This window comes from Vidua chalybeata, chromosome 8 (assembly GCF_026979565.1).
Source record: "Vidua chalybeata isolate OUT-0048 chromosome 8, bVidCha1 merged haplotype, whole genome shotgun sequence".
NCBI classification, from domain to species: Eukaryota; Metazoa; Chordata; class Aves; order Passeriformes; family Viduidae; genus Vidua; species Vidua chalybeata.
The window spans coordinates 3,042,197-3,064,645 of NC_071537.1; the positions used below are offsets into that span (position 1 = coordinate 3,042,197).

Consider the following 22,449-nt stretch of genomic DNA (forward strand, 5'->3'; position numbering starts at 1 on the left):
CTTTGATGGTGCTGAAGGTCTGTGCTTCCCTGTGGGTCCCTCATTACCATTAATGAGGTTTCGGGCTGCACATCAAAAGCAGGCCAGTGGCAGCAATGCTGATTTTACACTGCACAAGTGAATATTTGCATCTTAGAGGGCTCCTGGAGAGCTGCTGGGCTCAGTGGGTTTGCGTCTTAAAGGGTTTTCTGAGGAGCCTTCTTATTTTGTCATCTGCTTTTGTTTGATTTTTTGAACTGCCACGGGAAAAAAATATTTATTTAACAACTTTATAAACATGTAGTTAAATAAATAAAACACAGTGAAAAATCTCTTAAGGACAAGTTGGGAAAGTACTGATCACTTGTGCCATTTGTTGTATTAAGTGTTAGTTTCAATCACTTTTCTCCTTTTTGAAAAATGATCTTAAGGAAGCAGAACATAAGGTCACCCTCATTTTGGTTATTCAAAGGCTGAACTGGAGTCTCCAGGTGTGAAAATATACACCCTCCAGAGATTTCCAGCACGCTGCTCCAGAACACAGCCAGGTATGCCATGAAAACAGCATCAACTTGAAGGGAAAAACACTTTTTCCAGCACTTCTCCGGACTTTAAAAAACCCCCAAATAAATAAATGAAGCTTAAAAAAAAAGACAAAAGGTCAGGGTGAAATGGGAAAGAAAGCAGAAATAGAGTGTGGGAAAGGACACTTCAGTCTACTGAGTGGTTCTCTTTTTTTTCTTGTAGACGTCTTGCAGCACCTTGTAGCCGCAGAGCTGTTAAATGTTAGATAATCAAACCATTAGTAGTTAGCACAGAATTCCCTGACCCCTCTCAGTCGGTTTTCAGCTGTTCAGACCTCACTTAGCATTTTTCAGTCTGGCAGCTTAGAGCCATTAAACTCTGGAGTCAGCAGAACTATCTGGAATTACCTCTGTTACAATTTGAGGAAAATGAAATTATCTTTCAGATGTAAACAGTTTCTAATTAAACTCCGAAGCTGTTTATGTTTCCAAACCAGTCTGAGCTGAGCTCGGCACAAAGACAGACTTCTTTGTTGTCTTTTTCTTTTTTTTAATAAAGTTGATATACTGATGTAATAAATTACTTGTGACAGAGCTAGGTCTGTTGTGCCAGCAGTGCAACTGCTTTTTTTTAAAAAAAAAAAAAAACTTTAAGCAACATATCCCTCTGCCCCAGTAATTTAGCACATTGCATTCTGGTCCTTCCTTTAGTAGGAAACAGCCACGAGATTACAGAATAGATTTATGTCAGTCTTTCCCTTCACTCCAAATAGCCCCACGTCTGCAGTGCATTTGGCCTTCTTTTTTTGTTAATAATTTCCATGCCTGGCAGATACATTTAATTTTTGTGATAAATAAGATCTGTGTTGAAGAATTAGTAGCACTGGTTGAAATCCATTTCATTTTTCCCAGTCCTTTGCAGGAGTGGGTCACTGTTAACAATTAGCACTCAGAACTATGGGGCAAAAAAAAAAAAAAGGATAATTGCTTTTTATTTGGTTTAGTCTTTGCCATTTCAGTAGATGTGCTGTTAGAAGGGAAAATAATTGGCTTTGCTGGTGTATTCTCAAGGATAACTCACAGATTGACAGCATGACTTTGCTGTAAGTGAAGCTGACAAGGAGAGAGGTGACTTCTCAAATGAAAACACATTTTACTCCTGGTGTGATTATTTATAGCAGATACTTAAGGACAAGCACGAGATGTATCCACTTTTCCTGGCCTGGATGCTGGGGTGAGAGAGCTCAGCTGCCTTTTGTCTTGTTGCTGTAATATCCATAGGAAATATAGCTCTGAGAGGGACATTTTTATCCTGCAGTGCTGCTATTGCCATGACCCACGAGAACAAATCATATCAGGACATTTCCCCTTTATCTTGGCTTTCTGTTTCATAAAAAAAAAAAAAAAAAAAAAAAAAAAAAAAAAAAACCAAAAAACAACCCAAACTTTTCAACCTGCAGGGATAAATCTGCAGAGCAGTGCATGGAGAATTAAGCACCCAGTGTCCAGTTTTAATTGGTATTTATAAATCCAAATTCCTGTAAGCACCCAATGTCCAGTTTTAATTGATGTTAATAAATTCCAAATTCCTGGCTTAAAAATGGAAATGTACCTTAAAGGGCAAATCCTTAAAGTCACATGAAAGCTCCTTTTTGAACATGTGTTGTGTGCCCAGGAGCACTTGAAGGAATTTCTGTGGACTTGAAAGGCTGAATCCTTGTAATTAACTGGTGCCCACAGCTGCATTTGCCACAGTTGTCATGGGAATCACAGAGCCCTTTGTGCCTTCCATAGATGTGCAAAATATTGAAAATTTTACCCTGACAATTCCTTCCTGCAAAGTCATTCTTGATCTTTTCTAATGTCAAAGCCTGTCACAGAGTGCCGGGCACATTTTACTGGGGGGTTCTGGTGGCAGCAATGCAGGGAGGCTCCAATTCAGCCTTTGCAAATGAATGATGCAGCCCCAGTGATGGATTAAGATAAGAAACCACCTATTTTAGAGTAAAGGCACTGAAAATGAAGAGGTGAAATAACTTTGGTGTCCTGGAGAGCCTTTCTGTCTGCCTCTTTCAGCATGGAAATTGTGTTCATCTCCACCCCTGGCAGCCAGACACCACCAGGTGAGAAATCCAGAGCTGGGAGGAAAACTCCCAGGATTTCATCAGGGTCCATATGGGTTTGGGGTTTTTTTTAGATTTATCAAAAGCCTTTCATTCCTGTGAGTGAAAGTTTTAATTTGCTCATTAAGGATCCCTAAGTCTTGGATCATGGCTGGATCCATCCTGTCCCCATGGCTTAAAATAATGAAATAAATACAATGTGGCAGCTAATTTTTCTTTGTTCCAGCTCTGTGAAAAAGAAAGGGGAAGGTAGAAAAAATGATTCCTTGTTATTATATATTTAGGGTTTTTTTTAAGAATTCCATTTCCACTCATCTGAGGTGTTTTAGGTGATATGGGATAAAGAGCTTTTTTCTCATAACAGAAGAAGGGAAGGTGGGAATGCTGGGGAAATTCAGACTAATTTCTGGCACTGTTTTTCCTCACTTATCTTTCCTTTGGATCTTCCCAAAGAAGAAAAAACTGAGCTGTGATCCTCCTGTCTTGGAGTCCTGATTTATTAAGAGCCCGGGTAGTACAGATGCTAAGTGAAATCAATATGAGCCTGTCTCCCAGGTATTTATTATTCCCAGCTTTTTGCAGGCTCAGATTCTTTTCTCCAGCACCCCCATCTCACCAAGTGGCATTTCCATGCACTTCATTCCCTGCTCCTGCTCTTCCCAGGGAGCAGCTTCTCCACGTGCTCCATCCAGAGGGCTGATCCTTGGGGTTTGTCTGTGCCAGGAGCTGGACTCGAGGGTTCTTGTGGGTCCCTTCCAACTCAGGATTTCCTATGAAATCCCTTCTCCCTGGCCTGGGTTTCTCCTGGTTGGGTTTAGCCCTGTTTGGGGTCCACTTCCCTTAACTTGGTGTCATTTGATCTGCTCACCTGATGTCCAAGCTCATCCTCACCCAAATCCTTCTCCTGAGCCTGAGCACCCTCTTTATGATAGGTCTTTCAATCAATCTGAGTCCCAAAGTCAGATTTTTTTTTTTTTTTCATCCCTGTCTTCTCCTGGCCCATTTAAAAAAAAATCAATTCCAAGGTTTTTCAAGGGAGAAAATTAGAATGTAACTGCCTGGAACAAAAGCAGATTGTAAAATCATGTTGAGAACTAACCAAAGCACCTTTTCCCTAATCAGAAATCAGCAGGAAGCTGATCTTCAGCACTGGTTTGGACCATTTGTCTTTATTTGCTCGTCACATGCTGAGGATCTTGTGTTTTGTGTGACAAAATTTAAACGCAGGGCACTCTGCTTGTGCTCCTTATCCAGATTTTCCTTCACTGCTGGGAGCTGCTGGCGGGCACAGGGTGTCTGCATCCTGCTTTTCCTTAGCCTGGGACCAGACCTGACCTGGCCTTTTCATCCCTCCCTCTGCTCTGCCTCACTTTTTGACTTTTCCTGTAGTCAGCACTGGATTAGCCTCAAATTCTAAGCAGTAGATTGTGAAACCTGAACTCTCAGCAATCCAGCAAGTTTTTATTAATGAGGTAGTGGTCTAAAAGGAAACAGAGCAAAAGATGAGCCAGAGGCAAATTCAAACTGATTACAGCTCCTTTCCTTGGCTGTCTGGTTTCCAACAGGAAGAACAGTTGTCTGAGTTCAATTCCCATGGAGCTTTTGCAATGCAGATAACTCCAGCACAGAGTCAGGATCCTGTCAGGGGTGATAAATTGGTTTAGTATTGCTTCACCCCCAGAACACAAAGGAAAGTCACAACAGGCCTCTCCTCCAAGAAAAAACTTCTCTGACCATCTATTTGTCAAAGGGAAAGTAACTGCTAATAATGTTTTATTTGGCACTTTTGTGACTGCCACAACAGTCTATACTGTATAAAGCCATTAAGTGTTGCTCCCTTGCAGAATGGATTTTTGGGAACCATCCAGGCATTTGTTCTGTCGCTGCTTTCTGCCCTGAAGTCCCACATTCAGCGTTGTAAATCTGCCTTTTTGAATATTCCAGGTAGTTCAAATTTCACCTTCCATGTAATGGGAGAGGTCAAGCCTCAGCTGGGGCTGTGTCAATCCAATCTGGGCACCTGAAGGGAGATTGCAGGAATTCATTCTGGGAATCTGCACTGTCCCCAGGGGAAAATTAAAACCAACTTAAGGCAATTGTGTGAAAAGTTGAAACATTTCCTTGGAAAGGCTTTCCTTCCAATAAGCCTGGAAATTCCACTGTAGCACACCAAGGCATCCAAGCAGACATCAATTAAATGAACCACCAGTGTGATATATTCCCAGTTTATTTATTGGAAGGGTTAGCAGCCACCATGTAGTGAACATGACAAAAGCTGTAGGAGAAATCTGAGTTTGTTTTGAACTCACTGACCATGAACTCAGACAGAAGAGCTTTGATGTCATCTCTAAATACATGGCCCAATTCCGTGCTCTACTTTATCGATGCTCTAGGGATTAAAACTCTAAAAGAGGAGCAAGGGAGTGAAAAATAGGCTAGAAAAATAAGTATGAGTTGTCAGACATCCTCTACCTTTTGAAGCAAACTTCCCCTTTAAATACTTTATCAGCAGATAAAACCACTCTACATTTTTAGCTAAATCCTTCCAAATCACCTGAAAAAGATGTGCCCCAACAGCTCTGGGACTGATGTCTTGGGCAAAGCTCTGCCATGTGCTGCTTCCAAGAGCCCAAAGGCTCCTCCAGCTTCCCCCCTCCTAATTTTCCCAATTTGCTGTTTGCAAAAGCTTTAGGTGTGAAACAATCTGTAGGTACCTTTAAGCTCCCCCTTTATTGTGCTGGTGGGGTCAAAAACTGCATTTGTGCCTTTCTTCCTCATAAGTACTTAGAAATTAAGACATTGTTTAAATAATGGATTAAAAAGCCCTCCCATATTATGGCACTTGTCTAATTAATGGATTAAAAAGTCCTTCCATATTATGGCACTTGTCTAATTTTAAACAATTGCTACTAAAGCGTGAGGTGTAGGAAATAACGTGTAGTGACAGAACTTGATACACGAAGGGATCTGTAGTATTTGAACACCTATTTCAATATCAAAGAAAACTGGATTTTTATCTCCTGCTTGACACCTAATTCTGTGAAGTTCTTTATGCTTACTAATTCATTAACATACTTGCTGTACAGAAGAGCTGGAGTGTCAAAAAATGTCATCTAATAGCAAATTCACTTTTATTCTGGTAGGCTCATCTCTCTTAGGAGCCCATAAAAAGTTGCTTTCAAAAGCTGGAGAGCAGTAATAATGTCTAGAAGGTTAAAACCAAGGGAGATGCTTTTGAGTGCAAAAGAATTACGTCAATTAGATCAGGAGTTAGAGGAGGCTGGAAAATTGTCACAGTTCCTTGAAATCAACACCTCCCTGGGTCTAGAAACATTCACGCTGCTTGAGTTTCTGCCTTTTAGAGGTTTATTCTTGGGTTTCTCCCTCTAGTGCTGCCATTTTTCCATGGAAAAAATTAGTTACACCTGTATTACCAAAACCAACCCTATCCCTATTCTTTAATTTCATCCCCCCCCCCCCCCCCCCGCCCCCCAACCCTTATTTTTATGTTCCTATGTAAAACTGGGATATGCAACAGAAAACTCACATATTTCTGTGTCAGGCATTCTCTAGAGTCTGAACAAGGGGGAGCTCAAACTCACCTCTCCATACTCCAGTAAAAGGGTCTGCATTGCTCATCCCCTCCAGCTGTGAGCCAAAAATCAAGAATTTTGGGAGTAAGGAGAGTAAATATTCATATTTTTGAATGTCAAAGGTCGAGACAGACACAAAGTCGCTGTGGTGGTCAGTTCAGACAAGGTGTTGTCATGGAAAATGTTGGAAATTCAGGTGTTGGACTAGGGAAGCTTCTGACTCAGCACCTCTCTTGTCTTCAAGCACCTTCGTGCTCCTAAAAAGCACAGCTGATGCCAGAGCTAATTCCAGATACGGCCCCTCAGGTCTGGGTTTTCAGGAATTCTGAGCAAAGTTCTGTCCCAGTTTTCTGCACCTTTGGAAATTAGCTAGCCAAAAGTTGTTTCCATAAGCATGCTCAAAAAAAAATTAAAATGTCCCTTTTAAAATTAATATAATCTCCAATTATCATATTACCTCAGGGAGGGGGGTCTGGTGGTACTTAACAGAGCTCTTTGGGGCTCTTGTGCATTTTAATTGAGTGAATAATTGTAAAGCACTTCAGGGTCTTTTGGTAAAAGGCTCTGTATAAACATTGCCATAATGCTGAATAATCAGGTTGTGATGTGAAGTGGAAGAAATGAACCCTATAAATAGATGTGTATGTACATACAGTGTCTGTGTGTGTGTGTGTGTGCACCAACATTTGGGACAGAACAACGCAGTTCCTTTAGAAAAGAGGAGCAGCTACTGAATAATAAATAGAAAGTGAGATTGGCTAGTGATAATCGTAATAATCAAAATGTTTTCAAGATATGGTGAGCCTGTAGTGTATCCTCCTGTGCAATGGATAGAGAATTCTCAGAATCATTGTGTTACCCCTTCAGTGGCTGGGAACCAGACAAATCTGTGCTGGTTTATGGTGGAGGAGCTCAGGGGAGGTGGACCCGAGGTTCTGAGGTGTGGACAGACAGGATTTGGAGGAAGCAGAGGAGTTCCACCTTTCCTGAGGTGCTGCTGCAATGCAGCTGGAGGGGTTTGGCTCTCCTGCAGCTCAAGGCAGTGCCCCTCCAGGCGTATTCCAGATGGAGCAGTGGGGAGGACAGGAATGGGAACGTGCCAGCAGCCTGAGCAGTGGCACCAGTGCTGGAGGTGCAGCTGATCTGCTGTGAGCTGCACGGGTCAGCTCCACTGCCTCTCCTCAGTGCTCTGCCTGGCTCATCTCCCCAGCCTGTAATTTTCTGGGGCAGTGGCTCAGTTCCTGTGCTTGTACTCTCCTGTCATTCAGCCCCTGAGGAAGGGGAATTCCTCTGAAATGGAGATGACGGAGATGAGCTTCTATATTTCATGGGGAAAAAAAAAAAAAAAAAAAAAAAAAAAAAAAAAAAAAAAAAAGAAAAGCCTGTGCTGGGCAACGAGGTGCTGGTACAAAGAATCCTCTCTTCTTAAATGGGACTTGACAGAGTGCTGATGCCACTTCACTTAGTTAATGGAAGGAGCCATCTAATACAGGCTAAATGCAGAACTGCCTAAAGGAACCTGGCATTTGGAGGGCTGGAGTGCTTGAAATATAAATGAATGGGACAAGCCCAGGCTCTGTTTCCCAAGGAATCGATTACCAGGGATCCTCTGACAGCTGTGAAGGTCTTATTTGCAGGAGCAGGCAAAGCTATTTTTGTTGGAAACTGGGATATTTGTTGCTGGGGATTAAACACATGTTTTAAGCACCAAGGAGACACCAAGGAATGCTGTGGATTCGAGAGGGGCAGAAAGACTGAAGTGATTTTCCTTGCTGTAAAGCCACTGAGGAGACTGATGGAAGTGCTGGGAACAATTTGAGTTCTGTAGAGTTGCACCCACAGCCAGAACGGTTTGACAAAATGATCCATTGTGTATTAAATCTACAGATTCAGACAGTGTAAAAAATGCATGGGGCACAGCATTTTGGAATAAGAGTTAGGCTGGACTAAAGTGTCCTTTCTCTTTCCAACTGTAAAAAAAAAAAATAAGGATCTGTAACAGAAAATGTCTTGAGTGGAGATGAATGGAGTATAAAGACTGCAGATGAATTTTTTACCTCTGGAATGTTCTCTCGTGTCATTTATGAGCTGGTTTCCAACAGAGTAAGTGTCTGAGTTACCACAGGAAGCACAAACGTCTCTGTTTAGGTATCACCGAAATTTTGGAGACAGGTCAAGGGCTGACTTTACTGTGGAGACCCCATTTCCTTCTCCCACCCTAAGGCAGCTCCTTCCAGGGAGATCAGAAGCCTCTTTACAGGGTAGTGGGAGGAAGCTCCTGCATTTGTTCAGAGGATGAATTCCTTCCACATCACCATTCCTTTAGCATTTTTCACAAGCTCCAGATCCACTCAAACATTGGTTTGAATGCCTCTGACATCTGATATCTGTGACTTCTCTTCCCATCCCATCTGCCAGGCATTTCATTCTTCTGATGAAGCAGCTCTAAAATTGCAAAGACAGACAAAATACAGTCTAAAATCACAACAGTCAAGTTCTGTGGCTGTTACATGGAACTTTATTGGTCAAAAAAAAAAAAAGACTGGTTGTGTATGAGAATATCATATTAAAGTTCAATCAAGTTTCCAATGAAATACCAATTGGCACCAATTGATGTGGGACCTTCTCTTGCATGGTGTGGTTACCCTGAAGTTTCTCTGTTTCCACCAGCTGGGTTTATTTCTGGGTTTTTATTGCTTTATTTGGGGATTACTTGGTAAAGAAGAAGCGTTTCAGGAAATGTCATCATGTGCCATGTGCTGCACTGATGTCAGCTGAGGAAACAGGCATCAGGAGCAGGAAAAGCCAGAAGATGAATGGACCTCTGAGTCCAAAATAGGAAACAGCTTGAAGTTCCTTTTGTGGGGGAAACATAAAGCTCATTCATCAGCAGTGGCACAATTTCACCTCTGGCACAGAGAGAGGACTCTGCCCTCCTGCTGATGGGCAGGCACACCTCACATCCATGCCAGTGATCCTGGGAATCCAGGCATGCAGAGGAACAGCCCTAAAACGTGACAGTTTTGACTGGTGAGCTGTCCTCGTGATCTGTGTGTGCCTGAGAGGTGTCACATGGAAATCTGCATTAATTGTGCTCCTGAGTGGATTTCATTCCCTGTGAGGTGTGTGTCTCCTGGTCTCACCCCAGTGGGTAGCAAAGCAAACCTGTGCCACTGAAGTGCAGATCTTGCCTGGATGATGCACTGTTCATTAATTCACACTTTGATATGAGGGCCCTGGCTGATCAAGCTCTCACCAGGATTTATCAGTCAGATGTATCTGGGTTTCCTTGTTTTTTCCTGCTGTTTGGCAGGAATGTGCACCCATCTACTTGTTCACAGTCACGTACACAGAGTTTTATGAGGTTTCTTCTCAGTCACACTGAGGGCAGGACAGAAGTTTGTGGTGCCCTGTAAAAAACATCTCCAATTGCTCACTATAGAATGGTCAGTAGTTTTCCAAGAGCCTTTATTTTCTGTTCCATTACTCCAAGTACCTTCCCTGTCCTCCCTTGGGGCCCAGCTAACAGCCTGGCTCCTGCCTCCTGCTATTCTGAAATTTCTTTATTTATCTTAGACTCTGTCATTTTGCTGAAACATTGATATTTTCCAGCAATCAGCTTATTACATGGAGATGCCTATTAGCTTTCTGAAGTCATATGTCAGTGAAATTCAAAACTGTTTAGTTTAACTTGACAAGCCCTATAGTGATATTGGAAAATTATTTTCTTCTTCAGACTCATGTTTATGTTCTTTTCCAATGAGCTGGCTGTTTTATTGCAAAAGAAACTGTAAAAGAGGTAATTTTAACTAGGCACAAAATATGTTCTGTTCTGTAATGTATCCATAACCTTCTAGAAGATCCTAATTAACTTCCTAATGTCAGCATAGGAAGCTCTATTGCATTTGTAGTTGCCAAACATTTCTTTCTTTTTAATAGAAATTATCCCTTTCTAAGACCTACGGGCATCATCATTCCCAAAACAAGCTTTTCATCTGAGGATATCAGAAACACCGGGAGATTAATGGAAGTCTGAAGTTCAGCAGTGCAGAATTTCTATCTGTTATCTTGCTTGTCTGCAAAGATAACAATCCTAATAACACGTGGGTGCCACAGAGCACTCAGTGAGTAAAGTGAAATTGCCAGGTTGGCTCCTGAGCTGCTGAAATGTTGAGCTACTGCTGGACCAGGGAGGGACAAAGGTATCAGTCTGAGGGGAGGAGCTGTTTTACACCGTGTTTGTGACACAGATTCAGTGCAATTCAAAGTGGGCATGAGATTTTTGGAAAATTGTTCCCTGTGAAGGTGGGGAGGCCCTGGCACGGGTTGCCCAGAGAAGCTGTGGATGGAGCAGCCACAGGAAGTGTCCAAGGCCAGGCTGGCAGGGCTTGGAGCAGCCTGGGATAGTGGAAGGTGCCCCTGGAGGAGGAATGAAATGGTCTCCAAGTCCTGTTCCAGCCCAAACTGTTCCATGACTCTGGTTCCATGACATCTCAGCACAGAGCTGTCACAGCAGCCCTTAGGATGATACCTTGGGTTCTGAGTTTTTCTCTTCTGTTTTGGTGTGCAGCTTTAGCTTTCTATGAAGTGTCACTAGGATCTTTTCACGGGGTGGTGGAGCCAAAACAATCCTGTTCCAGCTGGAGACTCAAGGACAATCTCTTCAAACTTCAGGCCCAAAGCACAAACAACGTGAAAAGAAGAGGGCGGGCAAGCAAGCAAGGAGGATGAAACTTCATCATTTGAAGCTGTTAATTGGACAGTTAACTCCTGTATGCAAATGGACCAAAACCTATAAAAATGTGAGATCTCATGACCAAGCTCTTTTGCTTCCACCGTGGAGCCATCCGGGCACTGCCAGGGTGTGGCCTTTGAAGGCTCTTCAATAAATTTCCACTTTATTCCTCTGAGCTCCATCTAGCCTCTCTCCAGCTCCTCAAGGCATCAAGGACACCGTGCCATCAGCCAGGCCCAGCTGTCACTTGGTCCTTTATCTGTGAGGCAAGCTGCAAACGTTCATCAGCAGAAATGGAATTGAGTTCTGCCCGAGAAAAACACCAATTCCCTGCTGGCATTTGTACTGCACGGGACCGTTCTGTCCTCTCTGTCTGGGTGTTTTGCAAAAGGGCTGGGAGCTGGTACGTGTCTGCACAGCAGGGCCCAACCTGCACTCAGCACTGGGAATTCCAAACAGGAATATTTCCAGTATACACTCCTGCTGGTTTAAAATAAGAACTGTCTTTGCTCTAATCACGCAGTTGCCAAGCTCAGCTTTGATGAATTGCAGAAGCAGGCTCTTATCAAGTAACAGTGGGTTTTTTCCTATTTTTTTTTTTCCTGAAAAGAGCAGGAAGTTTGTCATTCTGCAGAACAAGATGAATGAATTTGCCATTTGAGGCTGAATTTTCCAAGAAGAATTAGGATCTTTTGCAGTCCTGCAAATGCAGGATACTACTTGCAAACCCAGCATTTCTTTAGGCTCATAATCATAATTTGCATTATAACTCCATAAGCAAAAGAGGGAGAAGGAATTTCAAATGTGAACACTTCCAATACTTAACAGCAGCTACAAATTGAAGTGAAAAAGTGAAAATTCCCTTACTCAGAGTCAGAAATTATTATTATTATTAATAATGGGTTGAGCTCAATTTCACAGTGAATTGCTGTATCTCAATTCTGTGTGATAAAAAGTGAGCACAGTCTTCTGTTCAAGGCACAAATGTGCTAAAATATCACTGGTGTGACAGGAGAGAGAGGTTTTCATCTCATATAACAACCCTCCTTTTGTCTCCATGTGGGTTTTCTCCAGCTATCCATTCCCCATGGTCTTCAGCAGCTGCAGTAGAAAGGACCTGGAAAACAGCCTGGAGAAAGGAGTGGGAATGTGTCTCTTTAACCTGCCTGAAGTCAAGGAGTCCTTTGGTGGCCAGAAGTGTGGGAATGGCTACGTGGAAGATGGAGAGGAGTGTGACTGCGGGGAGCCTGAGGTAAGACACCACCTGGGAGTTACTGCTCGTGTCCTGCCTGCAGGGTTTTGGCAGTGCAGGGTTGGTTTGGTGTGTTTGGTGTAAAACAGAGCTCTGCCTTCTCTGCTTCCATCCCATCAGCTTAAACCCCACAGCCTCAGAAGTGCAGGGAGTCTGGAGTGTATTCAAGGTGGTGAAGTTTAAGCAGGGCTTGAGTTAAGAATGTGCTCAGTTCATCCTTAGGGAGCAAACTCTGGCTTGTCCAGCAGACTGGCCATGACCTCATGTTCCTAGAAGTTCCTTTCAACATTACTAATCAGCTAAACTCAAAAGAAGTTTGAGAACTTGGCTCAAATTTCTCACGCAAACATGCATTAGTTGAAGGTTTGTTTCTGTCAATCAGAAGCCACTCCTATTTATATTTATATTTATATTTATATTTATATTTATATTTATATTTATATTTATATTTATATTTATATTTATATTTATATTTATATTTATATTTATATTTATATTTATATTTATATTTATATTTTATATTTATATTTATATTTATTTCTAATTTATGTCAATATAACCATAGAAACTGTGCAATCATAGAATGGTTTGGGTTGGAGGGGACCATGAGGATAATCACATTCCCCCCCTGCCATGGGCAGGGACAATTTCCACTGTCCCAGGTTGCTCCAAGCCCCAGTGTCCAGCCTGGCCTTGGGCACTGCCAGGGATCCAGGGGCAGCCACAGCTGCTCTGGGCACCCTGTGCCAGGGCCTCACTATCCATATATATAACACTATGTAAATAGAAATATTAATATTGGCCAGGTATTTTTCATTGCAGCTTCAGTTTTGAGGTGCAAGACCTTTCCCTCCTTCACTGTAGGATTTTTCTTTCCCTCTAGCCAATTACCTCCCAACAGAAAGAGCCTTCATTGCCTCCCAAACAGATTGCTGCTGCTTCAAAGATTGTTCCATTTTGTTTAGTGGATTTGTCAGAGGACTGCTCAGATCAGCAGGAGATAGGCAAAACCTGGGGGTCAAATAATATCCGAGCTGGCATCCTTATCCCTTTTACATCCTGTCCTCATTGGCTGTATTGAACTTCTCTCTGATTATCTGAATTAAAGGCAGCAGCAGATCAGGGATTTGTTTCCTGTGATAAATAGGGAGTACAGACAAAAGAGATGGGGGCAGTTAAAGCAGCAAGATATTGCTGCATCCTGCCTATGGAATGTATTGGGTTTGTCCAAGTGAGGATTTCCTGACACTTCACTCACTCTTGAGGGTAGCAAGGTTGGAGGAAGCAGCCTTATCTCCTTGTTTAAAGTCAATAGAGTGCAAGCAGCTTGCAAATGTCTTTCTAACCCTGTTATCTTTCTTGTTTTCATTTCTGAACATTAGTGATACCTTTTCAAGTCAAAGCCACTTAGTGTCAGCAAGCACTGCCTTGATTTGCCTCTTCTTTCTGTCTTTTTTGCCTTTTTAGTTATACTGGGGGGGAAAATGCAGCTTGGGTGGAATTAAATTTATTTAGGATTTACTGCTCTAACCTGAGTGGTTCCAGAAAACCTGTGTGATTAGTTACTAATTCACTGCCCAGTCATTTGTACCAGCTGAGTTCTGTCCATGCTGTTGCAGTATCCTAAGAATGAGTGATGTTAGGATTAAATTCTTCTGTGAGGGTGGGGAGGCCCTGGATCCCTGAAAGTGCCCAAGGCCAGGTTGGATGGGGCTTGGAGCACCCTGGGATAGTGGAAGGTGTCCCTGCCCATGGCAGGGGGAGGAGCTGGATGACTTTTGGTCTCTTCAAACCCAAACCATTCTATGATTTTATGATCCTAACAATTTTAGATTATATGACCAAAAATGCCTGATGTGCTGGAATGTCTGTGGAAGGAGGGCTAATGTAAATTATAGATAGATAAAAGAATGAAGAGAAGTAAAAATCCTCGGTCCTTGAAAGATGAAAATGTGTCTTTTATAACCAGCTGCAAGGAGGAACAGAAAACTACAAATTGCTAACTCAGAAGTCAGACAAATTGCAAATGTAATTAACAGCTGTGACATGCCAGGGACGAGTCAACACGGCTTTTGTGCCAGCAACTCTTGTCTTACAAAATCTTGTCTTACAAAATCTTGTCTCGCACATCCATCACAGTGCTCTGAAGAGCTCAACAAGTGGATGGAAAGGGACAGGGCTGTCACTGCAGCCTGTGAGGGGTTCAGAGAGGCTTTGGACTAAACCTTTCACCAAAGCTTCTGTGGGAGATTGAGCAGCTGTAAAGGAGAGAAAACTGCATGGGCAAAAAATGGGTTGAAAGATAAGAAATACAACCAGGTGTAAATCACCCGTTTCATGCAGTGGCAGATCTGCTGTGCTGTATCCATGAGATGTGTCCTGGGACTACACAACTCAGCATTTTCATAAACAGCCTGGGAAGAGGAATAGTCTTTAATTTGCTGATGATATTAGTTAGGCTGCTAAAGATGAAAACTAGCTGTGAAGGACTGCAAAGAAACCTTCTGAGGCAGCTGGAACAGGCATTAAGATGAGAAATGGGATTCACTGAGGACTGATGCACGTTCCAAAAACACAAAGAAGATGATGGACTCTGAGCTGACTCTGACCATAGAGGAACAAGACTTCATATTGCAATAAATAGTCTCATGAAAATGTCAGCCCAGTGCTCAGGAGTGGTCTAAAAGGTAAATAGGCTGTTAGAAAGTACTAGGAGAGAAATAGGGAAACAAAACAAAGCACCAGCAGACCTCTATAAATCTGCTGCGCCTGAAACTGCTTGTGCAGGTTTTCCCTACCCCTCCCTGATACCAGGGAGGATAAAGCAGAGTGAAAAAAGATTGAGAGAAAAGCAATAAGGTGGTTCAAAGTTTCAAAAGGGCTCTGGCTGGAAAAGAAGAAAATGAAGGAAAATGCAGCATAAGCTGATAAAATCGTGAGGGGAATGGAAAGGGTGAGGGAGGAGAGATTGATTGTCCCTCATGAGAAATGAGAAGATGAAGTCAGAAAATGGCAGGTTTCAAACAAGCAGAAGGAGCTGCTGCCCTGATTGTGTTGGTTACCTGTGAGTTCCTTTACTCTGACTCTTACAGGTGCTAAAAATGCCCGTGGAGCCAAGGGAAAGCAAAGGGAAAGGGCAGGAGACTGGGAAGGTGTCAATGTCCTTGAACACCTTCTGCTGGCTGCTCTCAGGGAGACACAAGGACAAAGGAGTTATGGGCTGACCCAGTGGGGTCTGTCCTGTCTTCTTAGAAAAGAGAAGGGGAAAACCAGGTGTCCTGTCCACAGGACAGAGCCTGACATCACATAGGTGGTGCTGGGATTGTTCTGGGGTTGGGCTGCTCTGGCTCCTCTGAAGAGCCAGGAGAGCCACACTGAGAAACCTCCTCCCATCACTGCTGTTGTTATCAATAATAACTAATAATAATAATAATAATAATAATAATAATAATAATAATAACCAACTCCAGCACAGCAGTAATTTCAGGTGGCAGCCTCCATCCTCCAAAAGCCTGGTGAGCCTTGCTTGTTTTTTTGCTTGTTTATGTTAAAATCATTCCTGACAATTTGATAGCCCAGGCACAAAAACTATTTACCAAGCTCATTCCCTACAATGAGCAGTAAGTGAGGTAGAAATTGGAAATATCAGAGGCTGCTGAAACACCTCTCCAAGAGCTGTGTCTTTATCCCAGTCTGCCTGTGGAATGCTGAACGCTGCTGTGGGGCCAGAGGATGGGGTATTGCAGCTGACTGTTTCAGAAGGACCTTAATGGGACTGACACTCCATCCTGCTTATCTCAAATTGTTTCTGAGGTGAATTGATAAAACGTGCTTCTGTGCAGAGGAATGTTACTCCTGACATGCAGCAGCTGCACAGGAATATTTCTGTAGCCTGCTGCCTTCCGGTGAGCAAAAACAGGAGCAGGAAGTTGTTCCTCTGCTTCAGAGCACAGTTGGCTTTGTACATCCAGGAGGATAATACCTAAAAAACAGTGAAATGCTGAGAATCCTCCTGTTTTTTTTTGCTGGTGAGTCAGTGCTAATGCTGCCTTCCAGTTGGGAAGCTTTCAGAAGCCAGGGAAGTAACAAGAGGCTGTGAACATCACTCTAACCCACTCATTCCTCCTGTGTTCCCTCTGCTGTCAGTGATCCCTTGCTAAGTCAAACAGACTTAACACAGCTGAAGAGCAATTTTATCTGCTGCTACTTCTGTGAGAGAGATGAGATTCCAGCTCAGCTGGTGTAACTTGCAGCTTGTGGGCATTATCTTGGAAAAACAAATCCATTCTTTTCTGAGGCTCCTTACGAGCTCGTTCTACTGACAATAAAGTTTGCAGGAGCCCACACACGGCACCATCTAATCCACAAGTGTGAAATTGGGATGTATCAGTGAGTGAGGCTGCAATTCATGCTCATTCCATATCTCACAGCTCTATTACTGGTGTGCTCTGATAAGGGATTACATGGAATCGTGTCGTTGTCTTCCTCTGTGGCAGCCCCAGCCTCCATCCAAACAGGAGCCTGGCCAGCAGCTATCACAAAACAGAGCTGTGGTCATGATGCTCAGCAGCAGCAGCAGCCCAGCTCCTGGATCCTCTCTGGAGGCAGTGGAATCATTCCACTGGTTCCTGTGGAAATAAAACACCCCAGTGCTCTATCAGGGCTGGTGTCAGCGTGCTTGGGTTGTTTGTGACATTTGGGATTAGATCCATAGCTGGAATAAACCAGCCCTCCTCAGCAGCTCCTCTGGTTTTACAACACTTCTTGGGCTTGTTGAATGTGAGGGCAGACAAGGCTGTTTGGATCAGGTTGTCGAATTTCATGCATAATTCATGATTTCATGCCCAGCTTTTCTTGGCAGAGCTTATAGGCAGCCTCTTGATTTACAGCTCATTGTGACTGCACGTTGTCTGCTCTAAATTTACCCTCCAAATCCATCCAGGAATGTACAAACCGGTGCTGTAACGCAACCACCTGTGCCTTGAACCCGGGAGCAGTGTGTGCACATGGGCTCTGCTGCGAGGACTGCCAGGTGAACCACGGGAAATGTCTCTGTTTGGGGTGGGGAGGGCAGAACTCTGCATTTTTCCCTGCTTCAGTGCAGTAAGCAATGATGGAGGATAAGTAAATTGGTATTGATAAGCATTAAGACACTTGCGTGTCATGTGAGCAATTAAAAAATTCCCAAAATATAAATTATTGAAGGAGCAGATCAACAGATTTTTTTAAATTGTCCCTGTGCTTTTTGTGGCTACTTCAGTTGCTCATGCAAAACTTATTTTTCATGAACTTTTATGTGCTTTAATTTTTCTCATTCTTACATGGCAAGCAGTCATTAAATGCTTAACCCTCATTTTTTGGGGAAGGCTCTTAAATTATTAATTCTATCAACAGCATATGTATTTTCAATAGCAGATCATCAGCTGTTGTGGTCTCCTAACACTCTATAAAAGTCAACTTACCACAGGCATTTACCTGCTTGAATTCTCAGACCATCCCTTTCCTGTGGGCTAATAAAGCATCCAGCAGGTTGTGTGTGGCAATCCATGAGCTTGGAGCAGCAAGGGATCCCCACAGCCAGGAATTGCTTTTTAGCAAGATCAATCTATCTTCATGTCCTTTGCTTTTTACCAAAGGCAATGTGATTAAAATTCTCCCTGAGCAGACCCAACTTTTGTGGCTGCTGTTGAGGTGTGAATGTTCAGACTGGCACGTCCCACCATCAATTACAAAACAAATATCATTTTCCATGGAAATCGGTACAGGACAGACAGTTACATGGACTAATCTTGTAACCAAGTTTGAGGAGATCTTGATGCCCATCACAACAACATTTCCACGAGGAAATGGTGACTCCATAGATCCATTCATGTTCAAGAGCTATTCAAGATCACTGAATTGAACCTTCCAAGCTGGGAATTGTTGAGCATCTGAATCCACACTCAAGTGGGCTGGTGGCTTCCTGAGCCCTAACACAGCACAGTGTTCTGTGATCAGCCACCCTGCATGGAAAGGTCTCTCATCTGACTTTTGCCCAGTGCTCCAGGTCCTCCTTTCCAGAGTTCTTGTGTTCAGACACAATGAAGGAGCCACCTGCAAACATGTGGTTGGGGTTGCCTTCTGTCTTGAGCCATGTGAGCCACGTGTGCAGCTTCATCTGACGCTCCTTCCTGCCAAAGCCTCCCAGCATGGCTCAGATCCGTGCACGCAGAGCTGTGGAATCCCTGCCCTGTCCTCTGCAGCCAGCTGGGGCCGGGCCAGTGGGCAAATCTGTTCCTGTGCTGCAGGGCTGACCCAGGCACGGCACGGCCGTTGAAGTTCTGTTTGTTTTGCAGCTCAAGCCAGCGGGGATTTCTTGCAGAGAGTCGAGCAATTCCTGTGATCTGCCCGAGTTCTGCACGGGGGCCAGCCCGCAGTGCCCGGCCAACGTTTACCTGCACGACGGGCACGCGTGCCACGGGGTGGATGGCTACTGCTACAACGGCATCTGCCAGACCCACGAGCAGCAGTGCATCACCCTCTGGGGCCCAGGTGAGTGCCAGAGATGCCTCAGGTTTTAACTTTTCTATTTTTCAGATTCTCTGCTGCTTTAGTGTGTGGGTCTGGGCTTCATATCAGGGGATGGTGAGCTCTCTGCACAGAGCAGGGAGACAAAACAATTCCTTCTCCAGCTGGGCACCAAGGACAAATGATCCAAATCTCAGGTCCAAGAGCACAAACAGCGTGGGCTGGAGAGAGAAAAACAAGCAGGATGGGAGTGCATGGGCTAAAGCTGGAATGGGACAATGAACTCCAATATGCAAATAGAGCAGAACTCATAAAAGTGTGAGACCCTGTGACCAGTTGTCCATTTTGTGACCATTTTGGGTTCATCCTGGGTGTAACCCTGCCTGGACTCTTGTGCTGCCCAAGGTGGATCCATTGAGGCCTTCTAATAAATCCCTGCTTTATTCTTTAGCTCTGTCCACCCTCTGCTCTAGGGCAACCTTCACAAGGCATCACCAGCACAGGGACACAGGTCTGACAGAGGCTTGAGGGGGGGAATAAAGATCTGGAGGATGCAGCACCAATCCGTAGCTATTTGAATAATGAGGGAATCTCTGGGTGATTCATTCCAGTCTTGATTTGCTGTCGTGTTCGTTTCTCGCAGCAGGAGGTAACGAGGCTCGTGCTGCAACACGCTGCAAATGGATAGGTGAACTTAGACAAATCATTTCCTCCTGACTTTGATAAGGCCTGATGTCACCCCACAAAGTGCTGAGCGCTCCTGGCAGGTTGAAATCACAGCCCTTTTCAGGCTGCTGTGTGAGCTTCCTCCTGTGCTCCAAACAGCTCATCTGCAAAACAGATGTGTCTGCTCCATCCCCAGCCAGGGCTCAGATTTTGACACTAACATGATATTCTTGGATCATTGTGTGTATTTTGTTAACTGGTGTCACCTGGAAACTGCCTTCTGACAGTGCTTTTAGCAGGGTGTGCACTGAAGCGGAAAGGGGTTTATTCTCCCATGGGAATTTGCTCCCTTTTTGCAGAAATCTGTTAACATGAGTTCTTGAGTTGTTCTCAACATCTGTCCCAGGAAAGCTGTTCACCTTTCTATAAAGCCCTGTGACCCTTCCACTGAAATGCAAGTATTAACTCAGCATTTTGGTATGAATCCAAATCATGTCTCCTTCAGCATCTCCGACCTTCCACCTCAAATTTGAAAAACATTTACCTCTCCTAAGGAGAATCATTACTTAGAGATAGGTGTAATTATTTCTTTTAAACTAATATTTCCAGCCTCTTTCAATTCCATTCAATATCTCTAACTCTGCTCCAAAACTTCTGTATCAATATAATGGCACACAGATGTTTCCCTTGGTCAAAACCCTCCCCAGAACACCACTTTAGAAGAATTTATCTGTTTCCTTCCCAGAGAACATGGACTTTTTGCAATCTCCCTTTAAAAGAGCATTAAAGCATCTCAAGAAGCAGCCCCAGTGGTACAGACAGCAGGTCAGCTTGGCCACGTGGGTGTAAGAACACGTTCAGGAGGAGTTCCAGCTCAGAACTGAACTCCTCACGTGGAACAAAGTGTGCCTGTGCTCCACTCCCCCGAATCCCACGCGCGTCATAGAGTCGATACGGGCTCACAGAGCCATGGACAATTATAGCCTCCAGCCTTAGTCAGGCTGGGACTTCTAATCCCTGGATACAGACACATTTTCTCTTGTAGAAAGCAAAAAATCTTCTCCTGAACTACTTTCCCATGCCGTGGAAAGTTACTTGGTCAGGTTGTTTGTGGTTTCAGTGGCTGAGAAAAATTCCTCTAAAGGTCAGGGAGCAGCGTTGCTGCAGCTCCTTGCCAGGTCTGCTTCCTAACACAGCAATTCCACCAAAGCCCTGGGATCCCCTAATTCTTTCCTGCCTTCCTTCTTGGGACTGTTTGATATGGGCACTGCCGGGCGTGGAGGCTCCAGGCTGTGGGAGTCTGTCTATGAGACAGATGTTGTGTTAAGAACAGAGCTCAAACAGACTTTGGCTGGAATACCCTTTGGTTTGGTCTTGGGAAGGCCCAAGGATAAGGATTTTAAATAGGGAGGATGGGACATGACCAAACCTGAAATGAAAATCTTAATTCTTGCTACGTTTTTGGAAGCATAAATTAAAAATAAACCCAAAATCCCAGAGTGATTTTGGCTGGAAGGGACATTAGAGATCATGTCATTCCACCCCCTGCCATGAGCAGGGACACCTTGCACTAGACCAGGTTGCTCCAAGCCCTGTCTAGCTGGCCTTGGACACTTCAAATAATGCCTATATTCTGGATTTAAAGACTAGGGATGTGAATATCCACTGCTCTATCACACATCTGGCTGAAGTATGAGCAGATTTGGGGTGGAATAAGAAGAGAGGTGGGGAACTCATGCAGTTAGAAAAATATAATGGTACAGATTAAAAAAACGACACGTCTTTGCAGCTTTGCTTGCAGCACAAAGAGAGATTTGACATTCTAAGATGTTGTCTCTGAACTTTGTATCAAAAATATACATTGGAACCTTTTACCGGGTTGTTGTGTCTGCTAGAACTGTTTTTAACAACTGCCTGTGTTGGAGTGAAATTGTTTTGTGGTTTTAAAAAAAAAAAATCTCCCCTCTAAAGAAAAATCATATTACAATTCATTTTCATTCTCTCCTTATTTTCTTCTTCCCAGTAGGAGGAATCCATGCAAAACAAAATACAATCACTTTTCCTAAAACAATATTCAGTATATTGAATTCCTTACTAATGTCTTCCCTTGTACATCTTTCTTTATTCATCAGGTTACAGATGTCCAGAAGTCTGATGATAAATGTCAATCTTCATGTTTTTAGATCTATTTAAAGGAAAATGATGAACACTGTCAGAGCTTGTTTACATTAGGCTGAGCAGTAGGAACTTGTTTCCAGAAAAGCACTTGCATTTCCTTGGGGTTGTTTTTGTTACTCTCAACACAGTGGTTCAGATAAAATAAAGGAAATTTTTTCCTGCTCTTTCTTATCTGCATGGAAAGCTTGGTGGGAAGGAGAAGGGAGGAGCTCCTGGGGACAACCTCTGAAAATAGCCATGAATTCCTCTCAGAGCCCAGGTTGATTCCAGTCTTCTCCCAGAACACCCAGAGTTTTCCATTCTCTCCATAATTCATGTCATTTTTATCCTTGGGGAGCAGAAACTGCTGGTGACCTTTTTTTGGTCCATATTAAAAAATATCAGATTGCACTGATCTGACCTCTTGATAGCAGTGACAGCAGTGGTGATGCTTTGTGTGGTGGCTGTGACTGCACTGGCATTTTCCAGGAGAAACAGATATACTGATAGAGCTGCTCAAGACAGAGACATCATTGATTACCAAGGAACAGGCGTTTCTCAACTTTAAACTCATGGCTTTTTCTACATTGGCAAGAAAAGTATTCTTTAGGGAAGTTTGTCAGTTTTTTTCACTGTATTTCCCCAAGTGGGAAAAAAGTGGGAAAAAATTATTTTGGGGAGCCAATGGCAGGCATTGATTTAATAATTAGAACACATTTAAATGTGTCACGTGGACTTGGCCATTTGTTTAGACAGGAACATTCCTAATTTAGTTGTCAATAAGTGTTACTGTGTGAGAACTTTGCAGGTTTTGCCAGGTAGAACCCTACAGACATAAAATAAATGGGCTTCCCACCTCAGATATACGACCAAACCATTGCACTGCATTTTTATGAATTCAGTGAAATCAAAC

General features: G+C 43.4%; 1 protein-coding gene across 1 annotated transcript in view; it reads left to right on the top strand.

The window, feature by feature from the left end:
- Positions 1 to 22,449, top strand: part of ADAM12 (ADAM metallopeptidase domain 12) — a 177,612-nt gene that overhangs the window by 135,581 nt on the left and 19,582 nt on the right. The window contains exons 12-14 of the mRNA XM_053949228.1: positions 12,029 to 12,206; positions 17,149 to 17,238; positions 18,542 to 18,737. Coding sequence (XP_053805203.1) covers positions 12,029 to 12,206; positions 17,149 to 17,238; positions 18,542 to 18,737 — 464 coding nt within the window. The remainder of the gene's footprint in view (positions 1 to 12,028; positions 12,207 to 17,148; positions 17,239 to 18,541; positions 18,738 to 22,449) is intronic.